The sequence below is a fragment of the Oncorhynchus clarkii genome, chromosome 5 (genome assembly GCF_045791955.1).
Source record: "Oncorhynchus clarkii lewisi isolate Uvic-CL-2024 chromosome 5, UVic_Ocla_1.0, whole genome shotgun sequence".
NCBI lineage: Eukaryota > Metazoa > Chordata > Actinopteri > Salmoniformes > Salmonidae > Oncorhynchus > Oncorhynchus clarkii.
The window spans coordinates 7,361,586-7,389,085 of NC_092151.1; the positions used below are offsets into that span (position 1 = coordinate 7,361,586).

At 45.8% G+C, this 27,500-nt stretch overlaps 1 protein-coding gene across 1 annotated transcript in view; it reads right to left on the bottom strand.

Moving 5' to 3' along the window:
• Positions 1-27,500, bottom strand: part of LOC139409833 (LIM homeobox transcription factor 1-beta-like) — a 114,206-nt gene that overhangs the window by 2,633 nt on the left and 84,073 nt on the right. The window contains exons 3-6 of the mRNA XM_071155219.1: positions 13,188-13,420; positions 10,458-10,636; positions 9,906-9,983; positions 9,498-9,564 (exon numbers count right to left, since the gene is read on the bottom strand). Coding sequence (XP_071011320.1) covers positions 9,498-9,564; positions 9,906-9,983; positions 10,458-10,636; positions 13,188-13,420 — 557 coding nt within the window. The remainder of the gene's footprint in view (positions 1-9,497; positions 9,565-9,905; positions 9,984-10,457; positions 10,637-13,187; positions 13,421-27,500) is intronic.

The window sequence follows — 27,500 nt, forward strand, 5'->3', positions numbered from 1 at the left end:
ACAGGGCTCATTTAGTTAACTACAGGGCTCATTTAGTTAACTACAGGGCTCATTTAGTTAACTACAGGGCTCATTTAGTTAACTACAGGGCTCATTTAGTTAACTACAGGGCTCATTTAGTTAACTACACTGGGTGACTGAGGTGGTTATAAACCCTGGTTATTAGATCACATTATTGACATGGCAGCCCATTCGCAGACGCCGCTACTTGTACTTTCGGAGGTGCTGAGCACATATTACTCCGTCTCTCATATCCTGTCCTCAACAAAGCACCACAGCGATGGGGAGCCGAGCTGATCACACTTGATAACCCCTGGCTTTGATATGATTCTAATCAACACTATCACCCAAATGACGTCAGTTTTGCAGCCATCTTTAAACATGCAGTCTAATGCAGTCTCATGCAGTCTCAAGTGTGAGACAGTGTGTTGGTGTTATCAGTTCGGCTCCCGACTGATACGGTGATTCATTATCAATATCAAAGGTGAAGGAATAGAAAGTTCAGAAATCCAGAATAGAAACAAAAAATGACCACCGACTCAATATTAGGTCAAATATGGACTCAAAACACCTGGATGCTTCTGAACACTTAAGCGTCTACATTACTTAGCTTGTATTTGGGTGTTCGATACCATTTTTATCCTAAAGCGCAAATGTAAAAGTAGAGTTATGTGTTATATACTGCGACACTATTGACATATAGTTAAGCATTAAGGCCCGAGGGAGATCTACCCGGTTTATAATTAAGCAATAAGGCCCGAGGAGGATCTACCCGGTTTATAATTAAGCAATAAGGCCCGAGGAGGATCTACCCGGTTTATAATTAAGCAATAAGGCCCGAGGAGGATCTACCCGGTTTATAATTAAGCAATAAGGCCCGAGGGAGATCTACCCGGTTTATAATTAAGCAATAAGGCTAGAGGAGGATCTACCTGGTTTATAATTAAGCAATAAGGCCCGAGGAGGATCTACATGGTTTATAATTAAGCAATAAGGCCAGAGGGAGATCTACCCGGTTTATAATTAAGCAATAAGGCCCGAGGAGGATCTACCCGGTTTATAATTAAGCAATAAGGTCCGAGGAGGAACTACCCGGTTTATTATTAAGCAATAAGGCCCGAGGAGGATCTACATGGTTTATAATTAAGCAATAAGGCCCGAGGAGGATCTACCCGGTTTATAATTAAGCAATAAGGCCCGAGGAGGATCTACCTGGTTTATAATTAAGCAATAAGGCCCGAGGGGGATCTACCCGGTTTATAATTAAGCAATAAGGCCCGAGGAGGATCTACCCGGTTTATAATTAAGCAATAAGGCCCGAGGAGGAACTACCCGGTTTATAATTAAGCAATAAGGCCCGAGGAGGATCTACCCGGTTTATAATTGAGCAATAAGGCCCGAGGAGAAACTACCCGGTTTATAATTAAGCAATAAGGCCCGAGGAGGATCTACCCGGTTTATAATTAAGCAATATGGCCCGAGGAGGAACTACCCGGTTTATAATGCTCTATATATAATGCTATTCTTAATTCAAACAGTGAGTTGCTGTCACAAATCTGCTGGGTTGGGAGGTTGATACTGGGCAGCGACTTCACGCACGCACACACAAACCCATACACACGCCCAGTCATATCACAGTGGTGGAAACAGAAGGGTCAGGACTCTGGGGGGATATCAGATAGTGGGTAATAATAACACATCATTGGACTGAGGCCTGGCTTTGACCCCTGTCCTGTCTCACCCTGGTCAGGACTCTGGGGGGATATCGGATAGTGGGTAATAATAACACATCATTGGACTGAGGCCTGGCTTTGACCCTTGTCCTGTCTCACCCTGGTCAGGACTCTGGGGGGATATCGGATAGTGGGTAATAATAACACATCATTGGACTGAGGCCTGGCTTTGACCCCTGTCCTGTCTCACCCTGGTCAGGACTCTGGGGGGATATCGGATAGTGGGTAATAATAACACATCATTGGACTGAGGCCTGGCTTTGACCCCTGTCCTGTCTCACCCTGGTCAGGACTCTGGGGGGATATCGGATTGTGGGTAATAATAACACATCATTGGACTGAGGCCTGGCTTTGACCCCTGTCCTGTCTCACCCTGGTCAGGACTCTGGGGGGATATCGGATAGTGGGTAATAATAACACATCATTGGACTGAGGCCTGGCTTTGACCCCTGTCCTGTCTCACCCTAGTCAGGACTCTGGGGGGATATCGGATAGTGGGTAATAATAACACATCATTGGACTGAGGCCTGGCTTTGACCCCTGTCCTGTCTCACCCTGGTCAGGACTCTGGGGGGATATCGGATAGTGGGTAATAATAACACATCATTGGACTGAGGCCTGGCTTTGACCCTTGTCCTGTCTCACCCTGGTCAGGACTCTGGGGGGATATCGGATAGTGGGTAATAATAACACATCATTGGACTGAGGCCTGGCTTTGACCCCTGTCCTGTCTCACCCTGGTCAGGACTCTGGGGGGATATCGGATAGTGGGTAATAATAACACATCATTGGACTGAGGCCTGGCTTTGACCCCTGTCCTGTCTCACCCTGGTCAGGACTCTGGGGGGATATCGGATAGTGGGTAATAATAACACATCATTGGACTGAGGCCTGGCTTTGACCCCTGTCCTGTCTCACCCTGGTCAGGACTCTGGGGGGATATCGGATTGTGGGTAATAATAACACATCATTGGACTGAGGCCTGGCTTTGACCCCTGTCCTGTCTCACCCTGGTCAGGACTCTGGGGGGATATCGGATAGTGGGTAATAATAACTCATCATTGGACTGAGGCCTGGCTTTGACCCCTGTCCTGTCTCACCCTAGTCAGGACTCTGGGGGGATATCGGATAGTGGGTAATAATAACACATCATTGGACTGAGGCCTGGCTTTGACCCCTGTCCTGTCTCACCCTGGTCAGGACTCTGGGGGGATATCGGATAGTGGGTAATAATAACACATCATTGGACTGAGGCCTGGCTTTGACCCTTGTCCTGTCTCACCCTGGTCAGGACTCTGGGGGGATATCGGATAGTGGGTAATAATAACACATCATTGGACTGAGGCCTGGCTTTGACCCCTGTCCTGTCTCACCCTGGTCAGGACTCTGGGGGGATATCGGATAGTGGGTAATAATAACACATCATTGGACTGAGGCCTGGCTTTGACCCCTGTCCTGTCTCACCCTGGTCAGGACTCTGGGGGGATATCGGATAGTGGGTAATAATAACACATCATTGGACTGAGGCCTGGCTTTGACCCCTGTCCTGTCTCACCCTGGTCAGGACTCTGGGGGGATATCGGATTGTGGGTAATAATAACACATCATTGGACTGAGGCCTGGCTTTGACCCCTGTCCTGTCTCACCCTGGTCAGGAATCTGGGGGGATATCGGATAGTGGGTAATAATAACACATCATTGGACTGAGGCCTGGCTTTGACCCCTGTCCTGTCTCACCCTAGTCAGGACTCTGGGGGGATATCGGATAGTGGGTAATAATAACACATCATTGGACTGAGGCCTGGCTTTGACCCCTGTCCTGTCTCACCCTGGTCAGGACTCTGGGGGGATATCGGATAGTGGGTAATAATAACACATCATTGGACTGAGGCCTGGCTTTGACCCTTGTCCTGTCTCACCCTGGTCAGGACTCTGGGGGGATATCGGATAGTGGGTAATAATAACACATCATTGGACTGAGGCCTGGCTTTGACCCCTGTCCTGTCTCACCCTGGTCAGGACTCTGGGGGGATATCGGATAGTGGGTAATAATAACACATCATTGGACTGAGGCCTGGCTTTGACCCCTGTCCTGTCTCACCCTGGTCAGGACTCTGGGGGGATATCGGATAGTGGGTAATAATAACACATCATTGGACTGAGGCCTGGCTTTGACCCCTGTCCTGTCTCACCCTGGTCAGGACTCTGGGGGGATATCGGATTGTGGGTAATAATAACACATCATTGGACTGAGGCCTGGCTTTGACCCCTGTCCTGTCTCACCCTGGTCAGGACTCTGGGGGGATATCGGATAGTGGGTAATAATAACACATCATTGGACTGAGGCCTGGCTTTGACCCCTGTCCTGTCTCACCCTAGTCAGGACTCTGGGGGGATATCGGATAGTGGGTAATAATAACACATCATTGGACTGAGGCCTAGCTTTGACCCCTGTCCTGTCTCACCCTGGTCAGGACTCTGGGGGGATATCGGATAGTGGGTAATAATAACACATCATTGGACTGAGGCCTGGCTTTGACCCTTGTCCTGTCTCACCCTGGTCAGGACTCTGGGGGGATATCGGATAGTGGGTAATAATAACACATCATTGGACTGAGGCCTGGCTTTGACCCCTGTCCTGTCTCACCCTGGTCAGGACTCTGGGGGGATATCGGATAGTGGGTAATAATAACACATCATTGGACTGAGGCCTGGCTTTGACCCCTGTCCTGTCTCACCCTGGTCAGGACTCTGGGGGGATATCGGATAGTGGGTAATAATAACACATCATTGGACTGAGGCCTGGCTTTGACCCCTGTCCTGTCTCACCCTGGTCAGGACTCTGGGGGGATATCGGATTGTGGGTAATAATAACACATCATTGGACTGAGGCCTGGCTTTGACCCCTGTCCTGTCTCACCCTGGTCAGGACTCTGGGGGGATATCGGATAGTGGGTAATAATAACACATCATTGGACTGAGGCCTGGCTTTGACCCCTGTCCTGTCTCACCCTAGTCAGGACTCTGGGGGGATATCGGATAGTGGGTAATAATAACACATCATTGGACTGAGGCCTGGCTTTGACCCCTGTCCTGTCTCACCCTGGTCAGGACTCTGGGGGGATATCGGATAGTGGGTAATAATAACACATCATTGGACTGAGGCCTGGCTTTGACCCCTGTCCTGTCTCACCCTGGTCAGGACTCTGGGGGGATATCGGATAGTGGGTAATAATAACACATCATTGGACTGAGGCCTGGCTTTGACCCCTGTCCTGTCTCACCCTGGTCAGGACTCTGGGGGGATATCGGATAGTGGGTAATAATAACACATCATTGGACTGAGGCCTGGCTTTGACCCCTGTCCTGTCTCACCCTGGTCAGGACTCTGGGGGGATATCGGATTGTGGGTAATAATAACACATCATTGGACTGAGGCCTGGCTTTGACCCCTGTCCTGTCTCACCCTGGTCAGGACTCTGGGGGGATATCGGATAGTGGGTAATAATAACACATCATTGGACTGAGGCCTGGCTTTGACCCCTGTCCTGTCTCACCCTAGTCAGGACTCTGGGGGGATATCGGATAGTGGGTAATAATAACACATCATTGGACTGAGGCCTGGCTTTGACCCCTGTCCTGTCTCACCCTGGTCAGGACTCTGGGGGGATATCGGATAGTGGGTAATAATAACACATCATTGGACTGAGGCCTGGCTTTGACCCTTGTCCTGTCTCACCCTGGTCAGGACTCTGGGGGGATATCGGATAGTGGGTAATAATAACACATCATTGGACTGAGGCCTGGCTTTGACCCCTGTCCTGTCTCACCCTGGTCAGGACTCTGGGGGGATATCGGATAGTGGGTAATAATAACACATCATTGGACTGAGGCCTGGCTTTGACCCCTGTCCTGTCTCACCCTGGTCAGGACTCTGGGGGGATATCGGATAGTGGGTAATAATAACACATCATTGGACTGAGGCCTGGCTTTGACCCCTGTCCTGTCTCACCCTGGTCAGGACTCTGGGGGGATATCGGATTGTGGGTAATAATAACACATCATTGGACTGAGGCCTGGCTTTGACCCCTGTCCTGTCTCACCCTGGTCAGGACTCTGGGGGGATATCGGATAGTGGGTAATAATAACACATCATTGGACTGAGGCCTGGCTTTGACCCCTGTCCTGTCTCACCCTGGTCAGGACTCTGGGGGGATATCGGATAGTGGGTAATAATAACACATCATTGGACTGAGGCCTGGCTTTGACCCCTGTCCTGTCTCACCCTAGTCAGGACTCTGGGAGGATATCGGATAGTGGGTAATAATAACACATCATTGGACTGAGGCCTGGCTTTGACCCCTGTCCTGTCTCACCCTGGTCAGGACTCTGGGGGGATATCGGATAGTGGGTAATAATAACACATCATTGGACTGAGGCCTGGCTTTGACCCCTGTCCTGTCTCACCCTGGTCAGGACTCTGGGGGGATATCGGATAGTGGGTAATAATAACACATAATTGGACTGAGGCCTGGCTTTGACCCCTGTCCTGTCTCACCCTGGTCAGGACTCTGGGGGGATATCGGATAGTGGGTAATAATAACACATCATTGGACTGAGGCCTGGCTTTGACCCCTGTCCTGTCTCACCCTGGTCAGGACTATTCACCACTGGAATGACCCCTGTCCTGTCTCACCCTGGTCAGGACCATTCACCACTGTCCTGTCTCACCCTGGTCAGGACCATTCACCACTGGAATGACCCCTGTCCTGTCCCACCCTGGTCAGGACCATTCACCACTGGAATGACCCCTGTCCTGTCTCACCCTGGTCAGGACCATTCACCACTGTCCTGTCTCACCCTGGTCAGGACCATTCACCACTGGAATGACCCCTGTCCTGTCTCACCCTGGTCAGGACCATTCACCACTGGAGTGACCCCTGTCCTGTCTCACCCTGGTCAGGACCATTCACCACTCTCCTGTCTCACCCTGGTCAGGACCATTCACCACTGGAATGACCCCTGTCCTGTCTCACCCTGGTCAGGACCATTCACCACTGTCCTGTCTCATCCTGGTCAGGACCATTCACCACTGGAATGACCCCTGTCCTGTCCCACCCTGGTCAGGACCATTCACCACTGGAATGACCCCTGTCCTGTCTCACCCTGGTCAGGACCATTCACCACTGTCCTGTCTCACCCTGGTCAGGACCATTCACCACTGGAATGACCCCTGTCCTGTCTCACCCTGGTCAGGACCATTCACCACTGGAATGACCCCTGTCCTGTCTCACCCTGGTCAGGACCATTCACCACTGTCCTGTCTCACCCTGGTCAGGACCATTCACCACTGGAATGACCCCTGTCCTGTCTCACCCTGGTCAGGACCATTCACCACTCTCCTGTCTCACCCTGGTCAGGACCATTCACCACTGGAATGACCCCTGTCCTGTCTCACCCTGGTCAGGACCATTCACCACTGGAGTGACCCCTGTCCTGTCTCACCCTGGTCAGGACCATTCACCACTCTCCTGTCTCACCCTGGTCAGGACCATTCACCACTGGAATGACCCCTGTCCTGTCTCACCCTGGTCAGGACCATTCACCACTGTCCTGTCTCATCCTGGTCAGGACCATTCACCACTGGAATGACCCCTGTCCTGTCCCACCCTGGTCAGGACCATTCACCACTGGAATGACCCCTGTCCTGTCTCACCCTGGTCAGGACCATTCACCACTGTCCTGTCTCACCCTGGTCAGGACCATTCACCACTGGAATGACCCCTGTCCTGTCTCACCCTGGTCAGGACCATTCACCACTGGAATGACCCCTGTCCTGTCTCACCCTGGTCAGGACCATTCACCACTGGAATGACCCCTGTCCTGTCTCACCCTGGTCAGGACCATTCACCACTGGAATGACCCCTGTCCTGTCTCACCCTGGTCAGGACCATTCACCACTGGAGTGACCCCTGTCCTGTCTCACCCTGGTCAGGACCATTCACCACTCTCCTGTCTCACCCTGGTCAGGACCATTCACCACTGGAATGACCCCTGTCCTGTCTCACCCTGGTCAGGACCATTCACCACTGGAATGACCCCTGTCCTGTCCCACCCTGGTCAGGACCATTCACCACTGGAATGACCCCTGTCCTGTCTCACCCTGGTCAGGACCATTCACCACTGTCCTGTCTCACCCTGGTCAGGACCATTCACAACTGGAATGACCCCTGTCCTGTCTCACCCTGGTCAGGACCATTCACCACTGGAATGACCCCTGTCCTGTCCCACCCTGGCCAGGACTATTCACCACTGGAATGACCCCTGTCCTGTCTCACCCTGGTCAGGACTATTCACCACTGGAATGACCCCTGTCCTGTCTCACCCTGGTCAGGACCATTCACCACTGGAATGACCCCTGTCCTGTCTCACCCTGGTCAGGACCATTCACCACTGGAATGACCCCTGTCCTGTCCCACCCTGGTCAGGACCATTCACCACTGGAATGACCCCTGTCCTGTCCCACCCTGGCCAGGACCATTCACCACTGGAATGACCCCTGTCCTGTCCCACCCTGGTCAGGGTCTGGTAATAATAACACATCATTGGACTGAGGCCTGGCTTTGACCCCTGTCCTGTCTCACCCTGGTCAGGACTATTCACCACTGGAATGACCCCTGTCCTGTCTCACCCTGGTCAGGACCATTCACCACTGTCCTGTCTCACCCTGGTCAGGACCATTCACCACTGGAATGACCCCTGTCCTGTCCCACCCTGGCCAGGACCATTCACCACTGTCAAGCGTCTCAGAGTAGGAGTGCTGATCTAGGATCAGTTTTAAGATCATATTATATGGACAAGGGGGACCTGATCCTAGATCAGCACTCCAACTGAGACGCTTGAAACGGTCTTGATAAGGAATCTCTCTGGCCTTGACTTGTGTGAGAGTTCTACTACAATGTGGATATTCTAGAACCAGTGAAGTCTCATCATAAGGTATTCTAGGAGTATTCTAGAACCAGTGAAGTCTCATCATAAGGTATTCTAGGAGTATTCTAGAACCAGTGAAGCCTCATCATAAGGTATTCTAGGAGTATTCTAGAACCAGTGAAGCCTCATCATAAGGTATTCTAGGAGTATTCTAGAACCAGTGAAGCCTCATCATAAGGTATTCTAGGAGTATTCTAGAACCAGTGAAGTCTCATCATAAGGTATTCTAGGAGTATTCTAGAACCAGTGAAGTCTCATCATAAGGTATTCTAGGAGTATTCTAGAACCAGTGAAGCCTCATCATAAGGTATTCTAGGAGTATTCTAGAACCAGTGAAGTCTCATCATAAGGTATTCTAGGAGTATTCTAGAACCAGTGAAGTCTCATCATAAGGTATTCTAGGAGTATTCTAGAACCAGTGAAGCCTCATCATAAGGTATTCTAGGAGTATTCTAGAACCAGTGAAGCCTCATCATAAGGTATTCTAGGAGTATTCTAGAACCAGTGAAGTCTCATCATAAGGTATTCTAGGAGTATTCTAGAACCAGTGAAGCCTCATCATAAGGTATTCTAGAAGTATTCTAGAACCAGTGAAGCCTCATCATAATGCAGAAGACCTGCCCAGTTATTCCATCTCCTTTCCAAACCACACTCTCAGCCAGTTCACCTCTTGGGCACACACACATATGCAACCACACGTTCACGTGCACACGTGCACACACACTAAACACACAGACATACAGACACACAACACTCACAACTAGAGAAACCTACCTTGGCCTAGCCTTTGGGAGTTCTGCTGCTCGTGCTGTTGTTGCTGTCTCCGGGCTAGCTTCTTCATCTACAAATAAAACACAATGCTGGTTAATAGCAGACGCAAAAGCTTGACCAACATGTATAGACAATATGGTTCATACTTCAGTGAATCTTAGGCTACATCCCAAATAGCATCCTTATTCCCTATATAGAGCACTACTTTTGACCAAAGCCCTTTGGGCCATATAGTGCAACGTATAGAGAATAGCTAATGCCACATGGGACTGTGAATAGAGTAGCATTAAGGTGCCCTAAAACCCTGATCATTGCAAGTTGACTGTTGAAATGTTTATTAAAAGTGATTGTATTTTCCATCCTGTTTCATTTGGGGAGCAGCTTTTTAGACATCGTTCAGGTAGATCTCACCTTGGCTCTTTGGTTCTGGAACCACACTTGGACGACACGGACACTAAGGCCTGTCTCTGCCGCCAGCGTCTCTCTAACCTGGGGGGAGAAGTCAAAATGGACAAGTTTAATCAGCTGCTAGGCGCCGGCCGAGCAGCTGAGGGAGTAAGAGGTGGTCGAAAGTATTTAAAATACATTATACTTTTGATAAAGTCGATAAAAGGGGGTTGTATGATAAGTGTCTGAATATAGTTGTTTAAATTCTTAATGACATTTTATTGAATATTTAATACACGAGTAGTAATATCTTAGTAGTATCTTCTAGAAGTGGTAGACACATTGTTATTTGGTAAGACACAACAATAGTAGTAGGAACGGCCTAAATTCGGATGGGCTCTAAAGTTCATGGCTGTTTAAGACACAGTATTAAATTCAGTCCAATTTAATCTATTCCTGACCAAGATGGTTGCCATTATTGGAACATACTAGAGCTACGCAGGTCTATGACATCATCTCCTCTTGTGAGTGATAGGATCTGTATCTGTTTTGTCAGACTGTAAGGTGGTTGGTTACCTTCCGGCAGGGTTTGGAGGACACCTCGAAGGACGCCTTGAAGGCTCTCCTCTGCTGTGTGGTCAGGATGGTGCGTGGCCGTTTGGGACGGCGAGGGTCTTTCCCGTCGTCACTGCCCTTCCCCTGACCCCCAGAGCCCTTCTCAGGCTTCCCGTCCAGCTCCTCAGCTTCACTCTTTTCTGCAAAAGGAAATTACAACCCAAAAAGCATTGTGTCATTGAAACATTATTGAACAGGTTTTCTAAACGTAACACAAATGACGACTAACCCTTGACGACTACATCCAGCAGCAGGATTTTTATTTACAATAAATGTGCAGAGGATACTGTTATATAACCATAAAGGGAAACAATCAATATCGATATATACACTGCATTGATAGGCATGGGAGAGCTTGTCTGCAGATCTTTGGTGATTTTTAACAGCATCGGTGGGTCCCGGTGGGTCCCCCGCGGGACGGTTGAGCTAACGTAGGCTAATGCGATTAGCAAGAGGTTGTAAGTAACTAGAACATTTCCCAGTACATAGACATATCTGATATTGGCCGAAAGCTTAAATTCTTGTTAATCTAACTGCACTGTCCAATTTACAGTAGCTATTGCAGTGAAATAATACCATGCTATTGGTTGAGGAGGGTGCACAGTTATGAACTTGAAAAGTTATTAATAAACCAATTAGGCACCTTTGGGCAGTCTTGATACAACATTTTGAACAGAAATGCAATGGTTCGTTGGATCAGTCTAACACTTTGCACATACACTGCTGACATCTAGTGGCCAAAATCTAAATTGCGCCTGTGTTGGAATATGGCCTTTCTCTTGCAATTCAAAGATGATGATACAAAAAAACAACGCATGGTTTCTTCTTTGTATTATCTTTTACCAGATCTAATGTGTTAAATTCTCCTACATTCATTCTCTACTACATTCATTTCAAATAGGGGGAAGGGGCGGATCCTTTAAGAGGTTTTAAGTCTTGCCTTCTTTTTTTTTCTTTTTACCCCTTTTTCTCCCCAATTTCGTGGTATCCAATTGTTTTTAGTAGCTACTATCTTGTCTCATCGGGCTCGGGAGAGACGAAGGTTGAAAGTCATGCGTCCTCCGATACACAACCCGACCAAGCCGCACTGCTTCTTAACACAGCGCGCGTCCAACCCCGGAAGCCAGCCGCACCAATGTGTCGTTGACAGAACTGAAACAGCGTCGCTGTTTCTTTGACCTTTCTCCACTGTTTCAAATGACCTGTATCCACACTAGAGTACATAATGGAATATCATTGTTACATCTATTCAATTGAACCCGCCTTCATTATTTCCAGGACTTTCTTACTGTTATCTTTCAACTTCTTCCATTTAGCCAAATGTTTGACTCCGATCATGTATTTAATATCAATGATCTTTAAAAAATTGTTGATTAAACACACATTCATAATACGTTAAATTAAGCTCCCCGGGGTTTAATAACCCCTGTCTGGTTTAATAACCCCTGTCTGGTTTAATAACCCCTGTCTGGTTTGAATGACCCCTGTCTGGTTTGAATGAACCCTGTCTGGTTTAATAACCCCTGTCTGGTTTAATAACCCCTGTCTGTTTTAATAACCCCTGTCTGGTTTGAATGACCCCTGTCTTGTTTGAATGACCCCTGTCTGGTTTAATAACCCCTGTCTGGTTTAATAACCCCTGTCTGTTTTGAATGACCCCTGTCTGGTTTGAATGACCCCTGTCTGGTTTGAATGACCCCTGTCTGGTTTAATAACCCCTGTCTGGTTTAATAACCCCTGTCTGGTTTAATAACCCCTGTCTGGTTTGAATGACCCCTGTCTGGTTTAATAACCCCTGTCTGGTTTAATAACCCCTGTCTGGTTTAATAACCCCTGTCTGGTTTGAATGACCCCTGTCTGGTTTAATAACCCCTGTCTGGTTTAATAACCCCTGTCTGGTTTAATAACCCCTGTCTGGTTTGAATGACCCCTGTCTTGTTTGAATGACCCCTGTCTGGTTTAATAACCCCTGTCTGGTTTAATAACCCCTGTCTGGTTTAATAACCCCTGTCTGGTTTGAATGACCCCTGTCTGGTTTAATAACCCCTGTCTGGTTTAATAACCCCTGTCTGGTTTGAATGACCCCTGTCTGGTTTGAATGACCCCTGTCTGGTTTGAATGACCCCTGTCTGGTTTAATAACCCCTGTCTGGTTTAATAACCCCTGTCTGGTTTAATAACCCCTATCTGGTTTAATAACCCCTGTCTGGTTTGAATGACCCCTGTCTGGTTTGAATGACCCCTGTCTGGTTTAATAACCCCTGTCTGGTTTGAATGACCCCTGTCTGGTTTAATAACCCCTGTCTGGTTTGAATGACCCCTGTCTGGTTTGAATGACCCCTGTCTGGTTTGAATGACCCCTGTCTTTGTCCCAAAAGGCTCCTAATTTCCTATATAGTGCACTACTATTGGCCTGGTGCCCATCTCTTCAACAGTTCCATACAGTAGTTGAAGTCCTGGGATTTATATAATCATCACTGTATTAAAATCAGAAAAGATAGTTTGTAATGATACTGTGCAGAAAATGTGTGGTGGTATCTAAAGAATATGGTGCTACGAACCATATTGGTTTGGCAAGCTGCATCATTATAAGGAAAAGGAAGAACCAGAGGAACAGATAGGAGAAGCCCGCACATCTGTGGAACAGGGCACAGCGCCACTGAGGAAACTTAAGGAGAGTTGTACTTTTTACCTGAATCTGAGGCATCAGGGCTCATGGAGCTGAGCAGTTCCTTCTCCCTCTCGTAGTCGCTCTTGCAGAGCAGCTGGCCCTCCTTGAGGACAAACTCGTCTCCTTTGCACAGCTGCCTGTCGCACACGCAGCAGCAGAAACAGCCCAGGTGGTACACACACTCCAGGGCACGCATCACAAACTCAGTAGGAGCTATATTCTCCAGGCAACCACTGCACTTGGTGGCAAACAGCCTGAGGAGACAAGAGTAGGGGAAAGCATAGGTGATGAGACCAGAGTTGGAACAGATTGTTGGAGTAGTCTTGAATTATTTGTGACGACCAATGGTTGTAACAACTGCAGATATATTGTTCTTAGCAGTACAGTTATTACTACTATTTACTGCATGTAGTATAATGTCAATCATAAATGTTAGATTTTATACTCCCGTAGGCTTGTTTTGTTAATTCCCTGTGTCACATTCTGTTTGCTATATGTGACAGAGTAGGACTGGGCTATGCTTGGCTACCCACTGCGACCCCTTAGCCTATTGACACCCGCTCAACTGTAAAAGCACAGCCGACCCGCCCCCCCCCACGATGCTCCGCTTGAGCCCGACCATGGGCATTAGCGGTTGGGAAAGGATGAGGGCCTTCACGGGGGGGGGGGGGGGGGGCTGTCTAGGAGGAAGCCGTTTTAAATGTTTTGAGATGATACATTTGCATCGCAACAAGGCCTGATGGGTAGGCAGCAGCAGCAGCAGCAGCATGACTTTTCATCCATCCAACAAAAAAAGTTAAACAGGGATAAAATGTTCCCATGTGCAAAACATTTGATCAGACCGTTATAAATATAGCCTGAAATGTGGCACATTGGATCCCACTTCTGACACCAATTTGACAAATACAATATAAGGGTAAATGGTCCTCTTGTTTCCCATAGTCAATCCGATAGCACCACCCGATAGCATGTCTGATACTACTAAATCTACATTTAATGTAATTACATTTGATTAATTTAGCTAGGATAGTCCACTTAGTAACAATTGCCAGAGTCCATACATCTACAGAACATTCTGTTACCAGCCACCTCTCCCACAGGCAGCTGCTGATACCAGCCACCTCTCCCACAGGCAGCTGCTGTTCCATGCTGTCCCGAGTCCCAAACCAATTATCCTGCTTCATGAATATTACAGGCAGGTGCCCCAGCGAGGACGGGGTGGGGCAGAGCTGAGGGTGGATGCCCCATGGTGTGTGTGGATTACAACCGGCTCTGACGTCTGCCTCATGGCGACTCCTTCGTATGATAATGACCCGCAGAGACTTTGTTTAATAACGTGATCAGCATCTGTAATATCACAGCACCTCAGGGCTGATGAGTACACTAAGGGTTTGAGAGAGAGAGAGTGCGGGGAGGTTGGAAAGAAGGGCTGTGAGAGAGAAATAAAATAGAGTGTAATAAAGAGAGCTAGAGAACATTATTAAAATGCTTTCTTCCACAGTTCATACTAGGGCTTGGCGATACGGCCAAAATATCACACTATTTAAAACAAATTGGACAGTGTTTGATGTTTTTAAAAGTTATACATTTGCTTTATGAGTTATGCGTGACCCCTAAGGTTGGCAACACATACATTATAACTGATGTCAAATGGGTCTTTCTCCATTCTGATTGGTTTATACCATTCAATTCAATATTTCTGCATTTCTTGCACTCAATGGAGAGAATTTCCACACTGCCATGTAGGGCTGCACAATATGGGCAAACAATCCAGGCCTAATTTTTGTATTTTTAACCAAATGTTGCAATTGTGTTTTAGAGCAAAAACTTGGGTGAACTGTTGGAATCATGGAAATAAAATAATTATTCTAATTCAAAAGTTAGAATATATTAGTGGGGACATTGAATACAGTGTTGTTTGACATGACAACGAATAAAAATGCCAAGGGGGAGTTATTGTGACAGGGTAGGAACCAAAGTGTTGACAAGTGTTTCCTAGGGGACACTATATTTTTTGGCTACATTGAATGTTTTCCGTTAGTTACTTCATAGCTAATATATTCCTGCTTCATGTCTTCCTCTTTGATTTAGAAGATACTGTAGCACAAACAACATGCTGATTTAGGTCTACACCATCACTGGTATTATCAGGCTGTATAGTTAATTACGTTTGTTCTGACTCAGTACATTTATTAACTAGCTAGCGATTAGCATTAGTTGCTAACAATTAGCAGCTAACAAGATTTAGACCCTACTTGCTAAGAAAAGACAAGCTAGCTGTTTGCTGATGTAAGAAACACAAACGAATAGTGTAATTATAGAACGGCAGTTGATTTATATTAAGAAGAAAAGTGAAAACTGCGTCGTTATCAACATTGTTCCATGTCCTGCATTGACCATGCAGACTGAACGCAAGTGTCTCGTAGTCGAGGAACAACAAATGCGCTCCTTGAGTGTCAGGGGGCGTGGCTAGTTCTGTGTTGAAAGCAGCATGGAGAGAGAGCTGATAGAGATGACTCACGTAGGGAAGTAAACTATAAAAATGGTCGTTACACACGGCGTATCACATTTAATCAACCAAAACATTCAAATAGCATTAAAGGGTGAAGTAAAAACCCAAACCGGTCTGTGCATCAATACTGGTATATTGTTAAATACAGTACACCGCTGTTATATAAATATTCATACACATAGCTCATATAAACAAAGACATTCCGTCGTAAGAACACATACACCCAGCCATAAGACTGACCCCCTCTTCCTTATATAAACACACATCTCATCTCCCTCTAACTGGCCGGTCCCAAGAGCAAAGAACTTTTGCTGTGCACCAATGGGGCCCGCTCTGGCTAGAGCAAGGCCCGCCTCCAACCCTCCGACCAGTCAAGAAGACCGAAACGACAAGACTCCACCTACTTTATTCTATGTATAAAAATGTATGTAACCATTGTATAGGCCTCTTTTTCACCTGGCTCCTTGCCGAGTTATGTGAACTAGGTCCGTGCACGTAAAACTGCGGGACAAGATATCCCTGACTCATTAAAACTGTCTTTCGTTACAACTGAAATCCACTCTGTCCAGCGTCCGTGATTTGGTCTCAACTCTCCAGTATTTGAACACTAACAGAATTGGTAGCAGAGGATGGTTGTTCTCGAATTCGATCTATTATAAGTTAGTGTGAGAGGACGAGACTGATCACGGCTAAAAAATCAGACGGAAGAGTGACTTCCCCAGCCATTCATCTTGCCTCAGGAAATCTGATCGGAGCGCTCTATATAAAGGTGAGCAGAGCCCGTTATATCGAAATCTGCATATTGTATTATAGCCTAAACCAAATTTTGATCAGAAAGTACTGGGCGTGAGTATGAATCGGTGCCCAAATTTTTTACATAAGAACCTAAGACATTGATCGGGGAGATCTTGTTTTGCTCGTTTTTATTTTTTATTTGTATTTTTATTTTTTATCAATTGGCCTATTATTAGAAGTGTAGTATGCACGTAAAAGTTCCTATTGAATAAGTTCTAAACTGTTTAATTGGTTGTGTTTAGAGATTTAGTTAATTAATAGATCGACTGAATCTGCATGTAAAAGTTCCTATTAAATAAGTGCTTACTGTTTAATTGGTTTTGTGTAGAAGTGTAGTATGCACGTAAAAGTTCCTATTGAATAAGTTCTAAACTGTTTAATTGGTTGTGTTTAGAGATTTAGTTAATTAATAGATCGACTGAATCTGCATGTAAAAGATCCTATTGAATGAGTTGTAAACTGTTTAATTGGTTATGTTAGAGGTGTAGTCGAATAGATATAGGATATGTAAGTTTGGCCTTCCACTAGACAGAGATCGGGAATGATGTGGCTATTGCACATCAAACAATAAACATAAGATGAACCAGAGTTGACATTCCATGATTTGGAGATGGGGGAAATTAAATTGAAAGAAACGTTTGTCGCGGAGTAGGTTGGGATACGTAACTGGGCTATTATGCACACGTGCTGGTAGACAAAGCCACCTTAGTATCGAATGGAATACTGATTTTCGTTTTTTTCATTCCTGTTGATATTGCCTAAAGTTTAAAATTATTCTGACAATTGCTATAGAATCGCTGGAATTTACTGATATAAGTTCATAAAGGAACTTACTGAATTGTTTCTAGAAAGTATTTAAATAAGCCGCCGAGCTTAGTACAGACTTTGTTTGACAGACGCTAAAAGCTACACACTGATTTTTGGGTTTTTCTATTCTATCCATATTTCCTAAAGATATGTAATTATTCTGACAATTGCTATAGAATCGCTCGAATTTACTGATATAAGTTCATAAAGGAATTTACTGAATTGTTTACAGAAAGTATTTAAATAATTCACTGAACAACTCTTGGTTGTCTAGACATTCTATCTATATTTCCTAAAGAGCTAGAATTACTCTGAAAATTGTTATAGAACCGCATATATTCACTGATATATTGTTCCAAAAGGAAATCGCATAATCATTTATAGAAAATACCTAAACGAATCGCTGAACAAATTCAAATAAAATACCGGTGAAATACACACGTGGCGGGCGTCACATACTGATAACCCCCTTTGTCTCGACCAGGGACAGGCTACGCATACAACGATAGAAATAAACACCACATAGTAAGGATTGAATATACCTAAATAACGCAGTATACACATTATCAGACGAACTAGATAAAATGTCTGCAGCTACCACGCCCAAACTAAAATTCAATGAATATTTAGATCAGAGTATGATTGATAGAGCGGGAGGTAAAAAACAGTATGGGAAAGTGGAGAAAGTGTGGAAAGGATTACGGATAAGATGGACACAAGCAGGTTATTTTAGCGGAGGACCACCTACAGGGGGGAAACTCCAAGATATGCAGACAGAATTAGAGGACGCAGTAGAGCATGCAAAAGCGAGTGAGGCGGAGAGAAACAACATACACAGGTTCAAAAAAGTAGGTACAAGAGAGAGAGAGAGAGCAGAGGGGGAGCTCAAGATAGGTACATGGGCCATACAGGAGAGTAGGAGGGTGCTGCCCAAAAACACACCAGACATGATGGGCGTGGCTATTGTGGCGTCGGGGGATGTTAAAGCTCCGCCTGAGAACTTGCCCACGGCTCCCCCTGTGGCCGTTTCTCCCTCACTATATCCACAATTGACAATGGAGGCAGTTCAGCCCCCGCCATACTCAAAGGGACAAAATCACCGGAGCCCGTCACACAACCCATTCCTGCCCAGGGCACCTCCCACAATACAGGCTCCAGTTCTGAGAATAGACCAAGGGGAGTTAAAAGGGGAAATTACCCTGGGGATAACGGCTGGCCATATGGTATGTGAACAGTTCGAAACTGGGATTCCAGGAGCAGGAGACCTCCCCCAGGAACGGAGGCCGCAATGCTCCTCTGTGAACTCTCTCACCTCTGAAACCAGAGGACACCTACAAACAAGATTAGATTCAAACCACTTCTATCAGACGGATAGGGAGGACTGTCATCAGAACATGGACATCGAAAACGAAGAAGAAATTGACATGGTGCTCACCCCAGCTCCGATGGGAGCTCCAAACGTGACTAAGATGCAGGAGCTGCTGAAAACATCAATAGCTCGAGCTAAGGAACTCAGGGAGCTAATAGCTAACCAAGATAACAACAGAGAGGGAGCCTACCGTGTGGAAGGCATAATGAGAGGAACAGTAACCAAAGTTACCGAATCAATGGGGTCCGAAACACTCCGTCGGTCCTCCAGAATTGCTGATAGAAGAGAGCGAGAGCAGGAGATGGCAGGACAGTACCCCCTGCGACCGACACCAGGTGATGCACACACTGTGGAGTACCAGCCCTGGAAAATGACTGATTTAACAACACTGATGGGACAGATGCCTAGCCTACATGGAGGAGCTTCAGCGTGGCTACTTCAACTGCAGACACTTACGTCAGGCCTGCAACTCTGCCTAGGAGACATGAAAGCACTTCTAGCAAGAGCCACCGACCACGGAACCATGGAGGCCCTCATGACAGCAGCTGACCTTGGATGGCGGGCCCCAACACTGCCCATAGACCACTTCCGTACCAGATTATGGGAAGTTCTACGGAGAGCATACCCTACAGAAAGAAACCATGCCACCTTATCCTCCTTTACAATCAACCCAGGTGAGCAACCTGCAGCATACCTGGACAGGGCTAAGACCACATGGAGATCGGTCCACGAAGAACCATTCGATCACACTGATACCACACTCAGCATGTGGAAGGAAATGGTGGTCAACGGGTGTCCCGGAGATGTTAAAACCAAACTCAGAGGAACGGTAGGGTTGTTTGCACTTCCTCTGACCCAATTCAACACTCATGTGCACCACCATGTGACCCAGCACAACAAGGAAAGAGGGGGTGCTGAGAGCCAGGTGCAGTCCCTCCAGGTACAACTCCTGAAACTCCAATTGAAGGAAGCACAACAAGGAGAAAAACCTAAGAAACAGATGGTGGCGGAAGAAACGAAGGAGACGGGCACCAAAACAGACATCTCTCAAATAGTGGCCCAGACTATCTCCCAGATGATTCAACAGCAGGCCGGTCCTCAACCAGCCAACCCGGGGCCTTGGTATCCCCCGCAACCACAATTTGCATACCAGCCGCAATGGATACCAGGCCATCCAAAAAAGAGGGGTTTGTTTCAACTGTAGAACTCCAGGGCACTACTCACGAGAGTGTCCATACCCACTCACACCACAACAACGCCAGTGGAACTCTACGAGAGGTCCATATGGGAAGGAAAGGGGTGGAAATAGACCTCAACAGTACGAACATCAGCAACCAGGACCCACACCCATGCATCAGCAACCCGCATACAACCAACCGCAGTTCCAGGGAATGACTGGGAGCACCATCCCCTGGTCATAGAAATGCCAACCACCCACGGCAGAAGAAGGAAACAGCAACTCCCAGACGGTTCACATGTCACCCTTCAATCAGCCATCAACCCTCAACCAGCATCGGCCAAATTAGCTGAAATCATCGGATTGACGCAGGTCCTCATCAGAGGAAAAGGAGAGACTGAATATCTATACAGACTCAGCCCATGCCCATGAAGCAGGCCACACTGATGGACCCAGAACTTTTATGAGAAACACATGGCCCCACACACGAAGGCAAACTAAAGACCCTCCAAAAAGGCCTCGCACATCTGGTGGCACCCTCACATAAAAAATATGACTGACTTATTTTATGACGATGATTTATTTTGTGACGAATGCAATGGTTGTGACAGACACAACCCAAAGAAACCATATCAAACACCAATGGGCTCATACGTAATTCCTAATGCATGTTTTCAGGATATTAGGATAGACTACACCGACATGGGCCCCGAAAATTTATCTAAAGGCAAACTCTATCTCCTAGTCATAGTAGATAGGTTCTCCAAATGGGTAGAGGCAATACTAACAAAAGGGGAGGATGCTAGGTCAGTCTTTTAAGTGGCTACAAACCAAACTAATACCCAGGTATGGCATCCCAAGACAAATCAAATTTGACAAATGGCTCACATTTAACAAACACCTGAGACAGGTGGAAGAAAGATTTGGCATAACCCACAGATTTGGATCTGTGTACAGGCCCCAATCCCAAAATCTGGTGGAACGTCAAACCAAAAGCTAAGATAGCTTTGGGATAATGACTGGTAGAGTCATGCATGGTCCACCAAGGGAGGGAGGTCATATGCCCGCCCTTGATGTACAACAAATTGTAATGTCTAATTATGTGAAAAAACTGACGGTTCTCTCTGCAGCACTCTCTACCCAGGTTCACAAGGTCCAGGAGGGGGAGCTGCCGGGGGACACGCCACTACTGAAGGTAAAGGTTGGTGACGGGGTGAGGGTTACAGTCCACAAGAGAAAGTGGCTGGAACCCAGGTGGACTGGACCGTACGAAGTGAAGGAGGTTACTTCACACTCAGTCCAGGTCAAAGGTAAATCAGGCACACCTTGACACCGCCTTACACATTGCACCCCAGCCCCAATTCCTTCTGGAACACTGACTGAAGTCAGAGCTGATTTGAGCGGCCTAAATTCGATTCCAAATGAAGACACTCCTTCCTCAGGTGATGCGGCATCAAACTCCGCCTCCCCTGAGAAGGGAACCTCGCCCAGTTAGAGGGAAATTTCTCCCTCTCTGGGTGAGGCTGGGGATATCTGGTCCCTTATTTGTGATATTCCTACTGATATTTGGAGTAACCCTAGGACTTTCACATGGTTAATTGAACAACTATTTCACCCTGCCACATCACATACACCAACCCCTACACATGTCCCTAACTCCTTTCCTGATATCACTCCCTCCAATCACTCCCGTCCCAAACGTAGCACTACACCTACAGACCCACCATGCAAACCAGACAAGGTTAGGAGCACCACCTTATGTATACCCACGATTGCAACCGCCACCTTTCTGCTATAGTTTTCACGTCTAATAGACGTGAAGAGGGGGATTTGTTATATAAATATTCATACACATAGCTCATATAAACAAAGACATTCCGTCGTAAGAACACATACACCCAGCCATAAGACTGACCCCCTCTTCCTTATATAAACACACATCTCATCTCCCTCTAACTGGCCGGTCCCAAGAGCAAAGAACTTTTGCTGTGCACCAATGGGGCCCGCTCTGGCTAGAGCAAGGCCCGCCTCCAACCCTCCGACCAGTCAAGAAGACCGAAACGACAAGACTCCACCTACTTTATTCTATGTATAAAAATGTATGTAACCATTGTATAGGCCTCTTTTTCACCTGGCTCCTTGCCGAGTTATGTGAACTAGGTCCGTGCACGTAAAACTGCGGGACAAGATATCCCTGACTCATTAAAACTGTCTTTCGTTACAACTGAAATCCACTCTGTCCAGCGTCCGTGATTTGGTCTCAACTCTCCAGTATTTGAACACTAACACCGCCAAGCCCTAGTTCATTCTCATAGTTTACAAACTTTCCCTTGACAAAGGATTTAGGACGGGGCTATGCATGCTGTCACAATCAGGCCAAAGACATATCAGAATCCCAGACAGCCAAATCAAATGGAATTAAAAGGTGAAAGGTTAAAACGGAGACTTCCATACAACTTAGGGAAGTGCTGCAACTCCCCATCCGGATGGAATCAGTCTGCTTTCTATTCTCTCCCTTCTTCTCTTGCCCTTTTACCAAACTGGCTAATCTTGTAGGACATTATTTTCCCACTTCCTCTCTCTGTCACCTTGCATTATTACGGGGCCTGTAATTCCTATTTTGCCCCTTGAGGAATCTTTCTGTCCGGCATTGTCCTGGAGTTTAATCCAGACTTTTCCCCCAGCGTTGGGGCCTCCTGAGCTCCATTCTCAACGAGGTCGGTTCAGAATATCCAATGCGTGACGCTCCCACTATGGCAACCAACCCACCCCACCCTCTCCAGGAGGGGAGCGAGCGAGGGGGCCGAGAGGAGAAAGAGGTTCTCTGAAGCTGGTAGGAGAAGTAAAGCCTTCTCTGAAGAACTGAAGAAGGGGGAATTAACAGTGAACGCTGGACTGGGGTAAAGGGATGTGTGTGTGTGTGTGTGTGTGTACAGATTGGGGGTTAAATCCACCTCTTCTCTGTGCATGGCCCCCTCACTCAGACTCCGGCTGCTAGTCACAATCAAACAGGGTCGGCTCTCCAAAACAGAGCCCTTTGAATGACACAAGCACTGCACTGTGGGGGAAGCTAATCCTACTTTAATACCTTTCCAAGTTTGGCCTCTGAAGGAATCGCGTCTTTGAGGGGGAGGGTGAGCCTGCCTGGTCTGTATGAGCGAGGAGGGGGCTTGGGCTTGGGCTTGACGTAAAAGGGAAGTTGGTTGCATCTCCCTCACACAGAGCTGGTCTAATGACTCTGCAGAGGTTCCTACATTAACACAGAGCTGGTCTAATGACTCTGCAGAGGTTCCTACATTAACCCAGAGCTGGTCTAATGACTGTACATTAACCCAGAGCTGGTCTAATGACTCTGCAGAGGTTCCTACATTAACCCAGAGCTGGTCTAATGACTCTGCAGAGGTTCCTACATTAACCCAGAGCTGGTCTAATGACTCTGCAGAGGTTCCTACATTAACTCAGAGCTGGTCTAATGACTCTGCAGAGGTTCCTACATTAACACAGAGCTGGTCTAATGACTCTGCAGAGGTTCCTACATTAACCCAGAGCTGGTCTAATGACTCTGCAGAGGTTCCTACATTAACCCAGAGCTGGTCTAATGACTCTGCAGAGGTTCCTACATTAACTCAGAGCTGGTCTAATGACTCTGCAGAGGTTCCTACATTAACCCAGAGCTGGTCTAATGACTGCAGAGGTTCCTACATTAACTCAGAGCTGGTCTAATGACTCTGCGGAGGTTCCTACATTAACCCAGAGCTGGTCTAATGACTCTGCAGAGGTTCCTACATTAACCCAGAGCTGGTCTAATGACTCTGCAGAGGTTCCTACATTAACCCAGAGCTGGTCTAATGACTGCAGAGGCTCCTACATTAACCCAGAGCTGGTCTAATGACTCTGCAGAGGTTCCTACATTAACCCAGAGCTGGTCTAATGACTCTGCAGAGGTTCCTACATTAACCCAGAGCTGGTCTAATGACTGTACATTAACCCAGAGCTGGTCTAATGACTCTGCAGAAGTTATTTCAGAATATTGGGGACAGTTAGCTTGCTAAACTCACTGAGCCTGCTTTCTTGAACAGCCTTTCTGTATCGATTAACAAAATGTAGTAAAAAGGGACACAATCAACCTTCTGAATCCCTGGAACTGGCTCACAATATGACAAAATATCTTCCTCATCTTTCAAATGAACAGAAACTGACCAGAAACTTAAATGAAATGAACAGAAACTTCATCACACCGTGATGAAGGTGACTAAAGTACTGACCAGGACACACCGTGATGAAGGTCACTAAAGTACTGACCAGGACACACCGTGATGAAGGTCACTAAAGTACTGACCAGGACACACCGTGATGAAGGTGACTAAAGTACTGACCAGGACACACCGTGATGAAGGTGACTAAAGTACTGACCAGGACACACCGTGATGAAGGTCACTAAAGTACTGACCAGGACACACCGTGATGAAGGTCACTAAAGTACTGACCAGGACACACCGTGATGAAGGTCACTAAAGTACTGACCAGGACACACCGTGATGAAGGTGACTAATGTACTGAGCAGGACACACAAGTCAACATAGGTCTTGTTTGTTGTACATCTGATGTCTGTGTGTTTGTTTGTGTCCAGGATTGATATAGATCCTTATCCATCCCCCAACCCACACACCAGCCCACACACCAACCCACACGATTTCACTGATATTAAATCCCAATCGCTTATTTCTGAAGCAAGTTGAGAGCCATCACTAGGCTTCATTTTGATGAAGTTAGAGGCATAACGTTGTTGTGTTTGCTCGGGTAACACACACACACCCACCCACTAGATATTTGGCTTGAGAATTCGTCTCTGTGGCCTCCCACCACCAGGGTTGCCCCAACGTCCCAGCAGCATCAATATTGACACAGGACGCTACCCAGCTCTTTCTCTCTCTGCACGAGGAGTCTGGCTGTCTCTAGTCAGTCTCTGTTTGGGAATGGAGAGTTAATCCCCAAGGATGGTTGACAACAGACTCCCCACTGAGATCATTGCTTTCTCTCTGGCTTTTCATCTCAACGTTTAATCTCTCTCTCTCTCTCTAAGACCTTAGGAATTAAATAGTCATGATATGTACATACTGTATATCATGGGTCAAACATTCTCATAAAGTAAAGATATAAAGATGTAACGTAATGCATAACCAATATGTATATAGTATTATTATAGTATTATAGTATTATTGTTTATTATTATTATATATATATATTATTATATATTAAATATATATTATTATTATATATTATACAGTGGGGCAAAAAAGTATCTAGTCAGCCACCAATTGTGCAAGTTCTCCCACTTAAAAAGATGAGAGAGGCCTGTAATTTTCATCATTGGTACACTTCAACTACGACAGACAAAATGAGAAAAGAAAATCCAGAAAATCACATTGTAGGATTTTTTATGAATTTATTTGCAAATTATGGTGGAAAATACGTTTTTTGTCAATAACAAAAGTTTATCTCAATACTTTGTTATTTACCCTTTGTTGGAAATGACACAGGTCAAACGTTTTCTGTAAGTCTTCACACACTGTTGCTGGTATTTTGGCCCATTCCTCCATGCAGATCTCCTCTAGAGCAGTGATGTTTTGGGGCTGTTGCTGGGCAACACGGACTTTCAACTCCCTCCAAAGATTTTCTATGGGGTTGAGATCTGGAGACTAGCTAGGCCACTCCGGGACCTTGAAATGCTTCTTACGAAGCCACTCCTTCGTTGCCCGGGCGGTGTGTTTGGGGTCATTGTCATGCTGAAAGACCCAGCCACATTTCATCTTCAATGCCCTTGCTGATGGAAGGAGGTTTTCACTCAAAATCTCACGATACATGGCCCCATTAATTCTTTCCTTTACACGGATCAGTCGTCCTGGTCCCTTTGCAGAAAAACAGCCCCAAAGCATGATGTTTCCACCCACATGCTTCACAGTAGGTATGGTGTTCTTTGGATGCAACTCAGCATTCTTTGTCCTCCAAACACGACGAGTTGAGTTTTTACCAAAAAGTTATATTTTGGTTTCATCTGACCATATGACATTCTCCCAATCTTCTTCTGGATCATCCAAATGCTCTCTAGCAAACTTCAGACGGTCCTGGACATGTACTGGCTTAAGCAGGGGGACACGTCTGGCACTGCAGGATTTGAGTCCCTGGCTGCGTAGTGTGTTACTGATGGTAGGCTTTGTTATTTTGGTGCCAGCTCTCTGCAGGTCATTCACTAGGTCCCCCTGTGTGGTTCTGGGATTTTTGCTCACCGTTCTTGTGATAATTTTGACCCCACGGGGTGTGATCTTGCGTGGAGTCCCAGATCGAGGGAGATTATCAGTGGTCTTGTATGTCATCCATTTCCTAATAATTGCTCCCACAGTTGATTTCTTCAAACCAAGCTGCTTACCTATTGCAGATTCAGTCTTCCCAGCCTGGTGCATGTCTACAATTTTCTTTCTGGTGTCCTTTGACAGCTCTTTGGTCTTGGCCATAGTGGAGTTTGGAGTGTGACTGTTTGAGGTTGTGGACAGGTGTCTTTTATACTGATAACAAGTTCAAACAGGTGCCATTAATACAGGTAACGAGTGGAGGACAGAGGAGCCTCTTAAAGAAGAAGTTACAGGTCTGTGAATACTTATTTTCCACCATAATTTGCAAATAAATTCATTAAAAATCCTACAATGTGATTTTCTGGATTTTTTTCCTCATTTTGTCTGTCATAGTTGAAGTGTACCTATGATGAAAATTACAGGCCTCTCTCATCTTTTTAAGTGGGAGAACTTGCAAAATTGGTGTCTGACTAAATACTTCTTTGCCCCACTGTATATATATTTTTATATATGTATATATTATATATTATATATATTTTTTTTTATAATTATTACTATATATTAAATATCTATTATTATTTTATATATATTTTTATATATTAATATTATATATATTTTTTATTATTATAAATTAAATATCTATTATTATTTTATATATATTTTTATATATTAATATTATATATATATTTTTATTATTATTTTTATATATATTATTATTATATATTATATATATGTTTTTAATTATTATTATATATATTATTATTATATATTATATATATATTTTTTAAATTATTATTACATATTAAATATATATTATTATTATATATTATATAGATATTTTTACTATTATTTGTATATTTGAAATATATATTATTAAGATAGTGTCAGACTAGCTATGATGGGTCCTCATGCAGGTTATGGGTGACTGTACAAGGTCCTAAGGTGACTGTACGGTAGACGGCTATAGAATGTTATCGATGGTAATACAGTATCTGTGAATGCTCCATATGTGAAGGCATGTCCTGTTGATTACTGACATCTCTCTGATTCTCCCGTAGGTGACAAATGAGTCTTACCTCAGAGAAGAGAAAGAGAGAGAGAGAAAACCAAGTGTACGTCCCAAAATGGCACCCTACAGCCTCTACTTTCACCCAGGGACCATGGAGCTCTGGTCCAATAGGATGCCATTTGGGATGCAACCAATGAGAGGTCAATGAACCATTATGTTGACCAGTCAACATATGAGAGAAAGCCAGCAGACAGTAGCTACACTCTGTTACGGCCGTCCTAGGTTAGAGGGACACCTTTCTAGTGGTCTGGCTGA